At 51.2% G+C, this 11,220-nt stretch overlaps 1 protein-coding gene across 3 annotated transcripts in view; it reads left to right on the top strand.

The window, feature by feature from the left end:
- Positions 1-9,433, top strand: part of ARMH3 (armadillo like helical domain containing 3) — a 104,153-nt gene extending 94,720 nt beyond the window's left edge. The window contains exons 24-25 of one of the 3 annotated variants that reach the window (XR_004307748.1): positions 2,609-2,725; positions 7,483-7,596. Coding sequence is in view for 2 of the 3 variants with exons in the window: in XM_015866958.1 (XP_015722444.1) it covers positions 2,609-2,725; positions 7,483-7,575 (210 nt within the window). In the remaining variant the exon portion in view is untranslated. Of the gene's footprint in view, positions 1-2,608; positions 2,726-7,482 lie in introns of all 3 variants that reach the window. The other 2 variants (XM_015866958.1, XM_015866959.2) reach the window with 2 other exon arrangements.
- The last annotated feature ends 1,787 nt before the right edge of the window (positions 9,434-11,220 follow it).

Below are 11,220 nucleotides of genomic sequence, written 5' to 3' on the forward strand. Positions count from 1 at the left end.
TGAAGGATTGGCACAGGCTGCCCAGGGAAGCTCAGGGACATGGTTAGTGGGTGTGATGAGGATGGGTTGACAGCTGGACTGGAGGGTCTTTTCCAACCTTAATGATTCTATGACTCCATCATCTCAGTTCTGATGTTTTCTGCTCTTCTCTGGAGACTTCCAGGGAAAACGGGCTGGGCAGGATCTTGAAAGAGAAATGCTTCACTCTGAAAGTTAAGTTCTCCTGGGTCTTTTGTACTGGAGAGAGGCATAGATAAAGGTCTTGTGCATTTAGCGCACAGGGACACCCTTGCAGTAGTTTTTCTGAGCAGAAGTCAAAGCAGGTGTAAGAAGGGCAGAGGATGCCAGCTCAGGATGTTGTCACGCGGAGGATGTGAGTATTTGTCATCAAGCAGAATGCTGATGCCTTTCAAGCCGTCATGTTAGATGTTCTTAATACCTTGTGCTGCAATCTTTAACCTCTCCTCCTTTAAGGTGCAGCTGCATCTTAAAGAGCAGATGGAATTGTTTCGAGGATGGCAGGTCCTAATCTCAGTAACAGCTCCTATCCATTACAGAGCATAAGTGAAATGATCCGTGAGTGGGTTTATCTCAGATCCCACGTAGCATTTTTTTTTTCTCTGCAGCAGCAAGAAAGGGAAATTATCAGGCAGTGAAGAGAAGCTGTTTATTTTTAACTTACCCTTTCTTTTTAAGTTCTATTTCATAATTAAAAGAAGATAAGACATGGAAACCAATGACTGTTCACAGCTAAAGGGATAAGCTGATCTCAAGTTTACTTGGGAGATTGCGATAAGGAATGAGTAACACAGCAGGGCTTGGGGTCTCTTACTCCTTTGCTGTCCTACTGGAGCAGCACACAGTGTTGTGAGCTGCCTTTCAGAGGTGGCACGGGAGGGCTGATTTACAGGATGCTGCTTACAATGCTAACTGCTGCCTGCAGTGTACTGTTCCTCACCTTTCAGACAGGGCTGCTCCCCTGTGTCTTACTAATCTTGGTCCGTTTGGCTTCCTCCGAGTGACAAGAGGACAGCCCTCTGATTCATGCCAGCTGCTGGATGCTTTGTTGCTCCAAAGGTGCATTACACTTCTGATCTCTGTCCCTAGTGGATAGTTGTACCCTAAAGTAAATCATTCCTGTACCAAGCTTTCTGTCTTCCGTCATTGCTCTTGGCTCTGTACTTTTTCTCCCAACTTGTGCACGCAGCAGTAAGAGGGCCAGGCTGAGTTTGGAGATGGCTGTCACTGCAAAGAGTTCTTCCTCTGCCAGTGGGGCTGACAAACAGAATTAGGAAATGAGTCCTCCCGGAGAGGCGGCTGCATGCTCCTGCAGCAGGACACTGACAGGCTGTTCTGAAATAACCTCACTAAGCGCTGATTCCTTCCTCTGACTTGTCTCTGCAGCGCTGGAGGGCAGTTGAGCTGTGAAAATGGTGCCATGGGACCATCTCACCCAGCAACCGCTTCTGAGTCCCTTTTTCATGGCCAGTCCTCATTTGGGTGATGTCCTTTGAGTTCTGCCTTAGTGGGAACCTTGCGCTTAGCCTGTGTGGGATAGGGCACTCTTCTTTTGCACTTGACACCCTTTGTTGTGCTCATGGCTGCACGTAAGCTACTGTAATGCAAACTTCAGATGTTGATATTCTGTGGTTCTGTTTAGCTCTGAGATCAAATGGTAACAGCCTAGGAAGGGAATTCTTGTGTTTAAGAGAACTGTTTCAAGCATATGTTTTACCCAGGAGTACTGAGCTGTATGGTTCCTAATAGGAAGATTACTGCCACTTACCATCTCACAAATGCTTCAAAGAATGCATTTGTCCAAGCAGTGCTTTGAAGCTAAAAAGTATTGTGGGAGTCCCTCTTACTGTCCCTGAGTTAGGAGAGCAAATAGTTCATTAGGGCAGATGTGTTACTATGAATTTGCAGTGCTGGGAGCAGAGTAAGGCAGCAGCCTAAGCAGAGTGATTTGGCTGCAGTGACTGCAGGCAACAAAAAGGGATCTCCTGGGCAGGAAAACCTGGATGTGCAGCTCTGCTCGTTCCTAATACTGGAATTCATTGCAGATTTGGTCTTACCTTAGAGCCTATCAAGTTTATTCCCATCAGCAGAGAATGCAGTGCTCAGTATGGAGGCTGACCTGAGCCACTGCAGAAGTCAACATTTAAGCAGGTTGTGGATTGTAATTAGAAAGCTGGCAAAACTATCGCTGTGAGGAGATAGGGGTCAGGCCAGCCTCTGTTTGTATGGTGCCTATTGTGTTACGTTTGAGTGTGCACGTGGTAATTAGCTGCTTAACTTAATAAGATCATATTTACATCTCCGATGATGTAATTGTATTTGGGAAACTGCTGCTGCCGTAGTTAGAGGCTCATCCACTGTTCTGGTGAAAGCAGAAATTCTGTATATTTGAGGGCTGTTCCTTAGTGGCATTAGAAGTATTTTTGTGCCCACCTCCATTTTATTAGTCATGTACCAAATATTGACTGTTAAAGTCATTTATGTTGCACAATCAGGTGCCAGAGATGTGATCTACCACAGCCTTGTTCCTCCTATGTGAAGGCATCTGCACCTGCTGATGTTTCTGCTGCATTTGGCTTGTCTTTGGCAGGTTTTGGAAGTGGTGCGCTCCAACTACGACACGCTGACCCTGAAGCTGCAGGATGGACTGGATCAGTACGAGCGCTACTCTGAGCAGCATAAGGAGGCTGCCTTCTTCAAAGAGCTGGTAAGCTGCAGAATCAGTGGCTCTGTTCTGAAGCTTTTGCTTGTGGTCTAAGAAGGGCATTTGGGGTATAGCTGAGCAGCCCAATTACTGCATTGGAGACTGTACCCAAAGGTGGGGCAAGGAGTAGAATCCAACAAATGCTGTGTGTTGGCTGATCTGCAACTGTGTAGCTCCCTGCCCTGCACAATATGGCTGGGGGGGGAACCACCGGGCTGTTGAGGCCAGCAGAGTCTCTGTTCCTTCTTTGTGTGGGGATCTAATGTGCTTTGTGGTGATGAGTGTGTGCTGGAAGATCTGGCTGCTCCCACCTTGATTTTATGGCATAGAGCACGTGTGTCTTTTTGCTGTTGTTAGTGAGCCCGCACTAACAACACATGGTGGGGCTGAGCACCATGCGATGCTGGTCACACACCTGCCTGCACAGGCTTTCCTCCATCACTCCCAAAATCAGGTTCCCAGGGAAAGAAAGCAATGGCATTGTCTAGAAACATCTCCTACTGACAGAGAAGTGAACTAATGGTAGGAAGCACCACAATAAGCAATTCACTGGAGGCAAAACAGCATCCATCTAATCTGGGCTGGTGTTCTTCAGCAGGCCAGTTTGCTCACCCTGCTGCAGGGAGCTGCATTATGGTTGTTGGGTCAGGGCATTTTCCCATCCAGCGGAGCCAGTGGTTTTTAGTGGCTGGTAGCCCTGAGGAAAGCCTGTTTCTCCCTCACTTTTAAATCGTTATGACTTGAGCGAGAGGAGCGGTCTCTGACTGGCAGCTCTTTCCACCGGTTTGAGGAGTGCTTGTCTCCTCCAGCCCTGTCCGCTGATTGATGAGTAACTGACGCCAGCCCACTCCATCACGAGCCTGCAGGAGTCTGGGAGTGTTACGCCTCCTTCTGTCTACTCTGCTCCAGAGCAGGCGTGCCTGAGTCGCTTTTGATCCCTTGTGCTGCATACTGCTTAACCTTTTAATGTCTTTCTATGTCATTTCGGTACTAACCACCCAATTAGGATACGGACAAGAGCCATTTCTGACCGCTTTCATGTCTTTCTTTGCTGCTTTGTGCCCGTTCTTTTCTCCTGCCCTGCTGTTTGATACCATATCTAGAATGCACACAAGGAAATGTGACCGTAGCCCCCCTGTAACAGGCTACTGTACCCTGGCAATAGAATACATCCATGTTTCTGCTGTCATCTTCTCTGTCCTGGGGGTTCCTGCCCTCCTCAGCCTGTTTCTCCTTCCCCAGCCTCTCAGCCACGTGCTTCCTGCGTGCCCCACTTTCCCTTTGGCCTGGCAGGAGCTCTGGCTGATTATGGCGATTGATTAAAATGACATCCTCAGCTCTAAGATCATCACAGCTACCAAACAGTGTGGCTGATTGTTTTTTTCCTCATAGCCCCTTTTTTATGTATGCGTGATTCCTCCAAATTATGGATCATTTAAGAATCTGTTTAACGTAATCCAGACCCCCCTTCTGAAAATTACCAGTCCAGCCACCCCTGGGACCTTCTCCTCAAGAGCAAGTGATGCCTGAATAATTACTGTCTAAACGTGCTGATTGACCCAGTTGTGAAACAGTTTAATCCACACTTCTCTCGATGCCCTGAGAATTGGGACCCTATTAAAGGTTTTTTACTCACAGCTACAGAAAATCCCCTGCTTTCCATTAAGCTGTTCCCTCAGCACAGCAGGAAATCAACGTGATAGGTTATGATTTGTCTTCAGCAAACTCGACTCTCCTCCGGTCTTCCACGCTGTTTTTCCTCTAGGTGCACAGAAACGGATGGCTCTATTAACTTGTTCTCACAGCTCATCTTAAGGGCCCTGCCCTGTCCTCCCCAAATCCTCTTCAAACTGGAGAGCTGGCTTCCTTTTCCCTCTGGCTGTGGTTGTTGCTGGTGTGGTGCTGGATGACATCCCCATACCCGGTGTGCTGTGTTTAGCTGCTAAGATTGAAGGACTTCACAAAGGGGGGAAGAGTGAATTTGTTTTGTGGGCCCTCCTACCAGTGGAGCAGGGCTGCTGGTGAGCTACTGGTTTCCAGTACAGTTACCAAGCTCGTGCTAAAATCCTAAAGAGGATTTGTTTGCAAGTAACTCCTTCCAGGTTCTGCCTGATTTTCTTGTCTGTCTGTGACTGCGGGACTGAGTTAAGGCAAACCCTGCTCGGTGGGGAATGACATGCAGGAGCCATTTTCCTCTTCAGCCTTCTTTTCATCTCCCTTTGCTCCCATTAAGTGGGTGAGCAGAAACTTCCCCAGGCCATTCTCTTGGCTCCTTTATGCTCAGAAATCTTGTTCTCACTCCTTTGACATGCCTTGCTAATGCACTGCTTCACTGCTCTGGCTTTGCCTTCTGTGCTGCTCTTTCCCGCTAATCCCAAAGAAAAACCTGCTTTCTTCTCCCATTCCCCTTTCAAAGAAGTTTTCAAAGGCTTGCAGCGTTGTGATGGAAGGTGATGCGTTTGTATCAGCTGCATTTTCTGGCCTGTTGTGCCGCCTTTGAGGACTCAGAGGAGGAAGTTGGGAGGTTTTCTAACTCTTTTTTTTCTTTTTTGAAATGCTGGGGATGCCATTGGAGGTCTGTGCTGCTTTGATAGAGTGAGCAGTATGGATGTGGGCTTCTGGACCCTCATGTTGCAGCTGCAGAAATACACAGAAAGACATTCAGCATCTTTCCAAGCAGTCTGCAGCTGGATGGGTTTCAGCGGAGTCTCAAAATAGTCTGATTAGGGATTGATTTCTGCGGGGAAAATTACACTAATTTGACTTTTAATTAGATATAACAGTCAGTGTAAACCTTCCTCCCATTGTACAAATCTCTTAAGAGCTGCTTGTTGATTGGAAACAGGTTTAATTGATGGAACTTGCTACAAGATAGGAGTATCTGTACAGTGTTGCACAAACCCAGCTATAATGACCCAAACTAGAGCTGAGTAATGTTTGCCTCTCATGGTTAATGCCTCCCATTCATTCATCCCATCCTCTGCTCCTTGTTCTCCAAGTGATGCATTCCAAGCGTGTCCCATTTCTCCAAAGTCTGTGGGTTAAATGAGATCCGAGCTGCTAACAGAGAGAAAACAATTTTGAAGGCTTTTCAGCGTGCTCTATCCAGAAGCAGGAGAGGACGCACGCGCTGCTTTGAGTGCCTCACAGAACGAATGCTGCAGCTCTGTGCTTACTTTCAGAGGCTTGTATCAGCCCTCCTAAAGAGATCTGGCAGCTCCCACGCCAGCAGCCTGCTGCAGCTCCAGGAGTGCTCCTGGGGGTACCCTCATGGCTGGAGCAGCTCGACCAGCCTGCAGGAAGCTCCTGAAGTTCCTGCTTGCTGCAGGCAGACACCTGGCTGCTCTTCCAGCCCCAAAAGAGGAATAAGCTCCAGCTCCCTGTGCTGAGCCTTGGTGCTGGACGTGATTCGATTTAGCTTTAATTTGAGCTATTCTTACCTTTAGAGCCGGTCTGCTCAGAACTGCCTGCTGTCTTGGAGCAGAAATGCTGGGCAGAGATCTGCAGAGATGTCAGGGTCATTTTGTGTGTCATTATCCCTCTCGTTCCTCTCCCAGATCTGTGCTATAGCAGATCCAGGTCTGTCTCGACCACTTTTGGCCAAAGTTGGAGCAAGCTTCTCTTGAAACCTGGGGCTATCCTTAAGTGAAAGCTTCAGCTATCCATTCCCTTGCTTCATAACCCGCAGGGTTAAAAGTATTTCCTCTTTTCCAGTGTAAATCTTTTGTCTTAAATTAAGCTGAATATTTCTTGCCCCATCCCTGGGGAGCCGGGAAGGTATTACTCACTGTTCTCTTCCTGACCTCATTTTACGTATTGGAGAGCGTTTGCTCTGTTCCTCCTAAACCTTCTCTTTGCAGACTAAATAGGCTTAATTTCTTCTGCTCTGCCCCATAGCTACAATTTCTGCTAAGCCTTGTGCTCTCGTCGTTTGTCACTCCAGCTTCTCTGCCGTCTCACCCTCCTTACAGACCTGTATGTGGATATGGTTTCGGTGCCTCCTACAGCTGATGTCTGGCCCCAGCAGCAGTTCCTGAAGCCAGGGGCTCGTTTCTGCTTGTTCCTTCTGTCATTGGGATGCACAGAAATGCTTCTGGCCATAATAGGATGCTGACTTACACTACTTGCAGCATCTTTCTGCCCTACCTGTTACCCCATCCCATCCCCCCAGGGCTGCAGGAGGGGCCCTCACCAGAATAAACTCCTCTTCCAGCCCCCACTGTTGGTTCCCTTATTCTGCTTCTGTTTATTTCATCCTCCAATGCTTTTAAAAAGCACAAAGCACTAACCAGGTCAGCAACAACCTTATTATCACAGGCTCCAAGTCTCTGGGAACTGTAATCCCGTTGTTTGGATGAGCTCGTGTCAGTTTTGCTTTCTATCACTGCTGCACAGGCGCTGACACAGATGATGTTTGACTCTGTTTTCTTGTTGCCGAGTGCAGCTGAGACGGAGCCCAGTCTGGGGCAGGCACTCAGAGCTGGGAGCTGCTGTGCCATGGGGCTGCCCACCTCTTCCTGCAGCCTGTGGGGGTGGCCACAAGCCAGGCATCATTAAGGGGTTAAGATGCATCCTCAGAGACAGCTGGCCATTCAGCATCGAGTTCAGGGCACTCAGCATATGCAGAATATGCAGAGCACTGGCTGCAGCAAGTCCTCTAGAGCCATCACAGCTTCATGCTGAGCTGCGTCAAAGTTGCTGTGCTTCCCGGGAGCCAAAAAGCATCCCTTGGCTAAAATGTCTTGCTTTGTCTCCATCAGGTTCGGTCCATCAGCATCAACGTGAGGAAGAACCTTGCTTTCAACACGCTGAGCCAGGAGCTGCTGCTGAAGGAATTCTCCACCATCTCTTGAAGCAGAGGCACAGCTACTGCACAGGGCTGGTGAGAGATGGGCCCGGCTGGGCGGGGACACCCATCTGCAGCCTTCCACCTGCAGAATAGACTGCACTTCTTCCAGGGGAGAGCCTTGCTGCTGTGTGTTTGATCCCAAAGGCATCTGTTTCAATGGGACTGTGGCTGAGGAGTCGGCCTATGGAGGAGGAGGAAGCAATTCTGTACCGTGCCAGGGGGGTGGGCAGCTGTTTCTGTGAAGCAGCAACGGGAGATTCCTTCCACAGCCTCAGGGAGGATGTACTGGAAGCCTTCGTAGCAGAGGTGGGGAGAGCTCACAACCAAAACAATAAAGTCACTGTGGCTGTGTGAGGCAGTGCTGGGTGGAGGTCGCTCATCTGTTCTACAAGAAAGTTCTCTGAGCTCTGACAGCTCTCTGGATCCACCATCCCTCCTGAACCATAGGTCAGATCCACTGCCGTCCTGCTGGGAAATCTGGGGGGATGTAAAATGAATTCCCAGGAGAGCAGGGCCCAGGTGCTGCTGGTTTCAGATGTCAGATGTTGCTTGTACCAAGCCATCAAATTACTGAAGAAGGAGAAATTTTGCCTCCAAGATCTGGTTGCACCAGCATGCAGGACATCAGCCACCAAAGTGAGTGCTGTGTAACCGGAGGCCGGCTCTGGTTGGGGTCAGCGCTGCTTCCAGCAGCCCAGCACATCTCTGCTGTTCATAGGTTGGAGGGTAATGTTTAGATATTCTACTTCCATGGGTCAGAGAACAGCCTGACCCCCTCCCCGCTCCCTTTGATGCCCATCAGAGACTGCATTGTGACAATCCTCTTCCTCACAGGAACGTCTGCCTTGCCCATGTATGCAAGTGCACGATGAGCTTCCTGAGCTGACAAGTCCCCCATTTTTCCTTGCGTGCAGCTTGCAGCTACTGCAGTTCAAACACAGCTGCACAAGTAGTTGGTTCACTTTCTAGCTTGTCTTTCTGTTTTCCCTAAGCAGCCTGCAGCAGAGTTCCAGGAGCAGAGCTCCAGGGTGGTTCTCTGGAGTGCAGGGAAACCTTTCTGCTCAGCCTGTTGGAGGGCAGAACCTGTGCTGAGTGCTGCCAACTCAGAGATATGCAGCATAAACACCTTCTCCCTGTTGGTGCATTTTCAGCTCCCAGCAGCGCTGTTCAGACCTGACTGTAGGTCGCACTAAAGAAGTTATTTGCATCCCAGATCCACTTTTTTTTCTCCTAGAAAATGAGAAGGAAGACACAAGTGCCTGGCCCTGCTCTTAGCCTCACAGCTTGCAGTGCTGTGAGTGACATCGCGCTCATTCTCTGCCAGTTTTAGGCCATGTTTATTCATGTCAACATGTACCAATTACTTTCATGTTTCCCCTCTACCTGCCGTGAGCGTGGGGACCTGAAGCTGCGCCCTTGGCTGCAGAGCCCGCTGGGTGCTGTGTTTTCCTTGGGAGCATCAGCTTCTCCCTGCAGAGGCCTCTTGCTGCAGCGTGGGGCTGTCTGGCTTCTGTCAGCTGAGCCAGATCCCAACCTGCTGCTGTGCCCTGCGAGTGTGTGCGTGTCAGCGGGATGGTGCTGGGCCAGCAAACAGGCTGTGGGGAAACACTCAGCTTGAGAGCAGGCTGGGGCAGCTGGAAGGTGCTCATTTCCCTGCTGGCAAAGGGGTGGGAATGGGCTCGGTCTCCCCTGTGCTGCAATGAACCCGGGCTGTGGGTGAGAGCAGCTCCTGAGGTTGTCCCCGCTGGAAGCTGAGCTGGGGAAGACTGCCACGCACGTCCTCTTGTCACACTGTCACCACCCCAAGCACTGTAAATGGATGTACATACCTACCTAGAGCTCAATAAATAGCGGAGCCCTGCCTGTGTGCTGTGTGCAGTGTTTGGGGGGGAGCTGGGGGCAGCCCTGTGCCCAGCGGGTGGTGTGTCAGCAGCCAGAGGGGATGTGGTGGAGCCCCTCAGAGCTGAGCAGAAAGCCACGGAGCTCCAACGTCCTGCCAAGGGCTGCCTGGTGACCCCAGGCTTTCCTGTGTCCCATCTGCACTGCTGAGTGTATTTTATTATACCTAATTCATAACCCAGTCTATTATTGGAAGAGCTGTTTCTGAGGCCGGGCGAGTGTGGGGAGAAATCAGATTCCTGCCTTTAAATTAGGCTGCCACTGCAGGGAAACAAATAATTTACAAAATAATGGCTAAATTCTGCAGGAGAAAAATGGAGTTTGGGCTAAACTTTGGAGGGAGTTATTAAAAATTGATTAGAAAGAGCTGCTGTGACTTTTGGTGTCAACCCTCCCTTCATGGCTCACACAGGTCCCATTTTTCAAGCCAAGCTGAGGGAGATGCATCTGTTGGGGGGGACCCTCCCCATCCTGCTGGGGGAGCAGTAATGTTAGAGAGCCCCAGACACCCGGGGTGGGGGGTCAGGATGCAGTGGGCCTTTCCCCTGGGCCTTGCAGTGAGTGAGAATCATAGGTCAGACTTACATCGCTGCCCACCTGTGCTGCAGGACTTTGCCCGGCTCTGAGGCTGATGGAGCGTGTGCTGGGCTCTGCTCGGCGGCCTCTGCTCTCCTGTGCTGTCCCTCCAGGGCTAATTGAATCACGGGGCTGGAAATTGAATCCAATTGAATAGATTAAATGAGCTGGGTTTGCCGCTCGCTCGCTGCGCCGCGACTCCGAGCCCCGCCAGCCTGCTGCTGGATCATGGAGCTCCTGGAGTCCCATGGAAGGCACAGGGAGGCTGTGGGCTGTGGGTGGCTGGGGTGAGAGCTCCCTTGGCCTTCCTGGTCTTGCTGTCCTGCTGTGCCACACTCTTTGTGCTGTGCACTTGGGAGCAGCTCAGGATGAGGGCTTGGTGTTGAGCCTGGGATTTCTGGTGCGGTCTGCAGGGATGGGTGCTGCCAGCAGCTGCTGAGTGTCCCCAATGGTCGCTGCTCCCAGCCCTGTGCTCATCCCCTATCCCCAACTCCAGGGAGAGCTGTGCTGGCCGTACCCTGCACTATCACAGCCATCCCCATGGAGCAGCTGCCCCCATTTCCATGCTGTGGGGCAGTGGGCTGTCTGTGGGGCTGCCCCACGTCAGCCCGTGTCCCCCAACAAGCCCCCCACCTTTCTCATCCTGGCACAGCATCTCTCACTGTGCTGCAGGAGCTCTGAGCAGGGATAAAAATAGCCACATTCACCTCCCAAAGGGCCAGGGATGGCAGAAGTTGAACCTCTTCCCCACTCAGAGCCGCTGGGCCGGCCGTGCCCGCAGTGCCGCCCCCGGGCTGCTGGAGCCCATGGGGAGCAGCTGGCGATGCTCCATTCGTGGCACCCCCCGGGGTGCAGCCGGTCCCCAGCCCCTGCCGGGCTCAGGGTGGGGATGCGACGCAGCGGCCGAGCGCAGCGCTGCGGGACCCGCAGCTGGGGCGGGTGGAGGCGTCCCGGGGGTTCCTCTCCGGCTCCGCGGCCGCAAGGAGGGAGCGTGTTTCCCCAGCAGCTCTCCGAGCATTTCTCCGCCGCGTTTTCTTCGCTAAATGGCTCTTATTTTTAGATGCAGGCAGTTGCTAAGCATCGCTGCCTCGCTAAGGCGGCCGCTTTCGTGGCTTGACACCAAAGCACGCTGACAACACGCTGCCGCGTGAGCGCGGCCCTCCCTCCGAGCTGC

This window comes from Coturnix japonica, chromosome 6, assembly GCF_001577835.2.
Source record: "Coturnix japonica isolate 7356 chromosome 6, Coturnix japonica 2.1, whole genome shotgun sequence".
Lineage (NCBI taxonomy): Eukaryota > Metazoa > Chordata > Aves > Galliformes > Phasianidae > Coturnix > Coturnix japonica.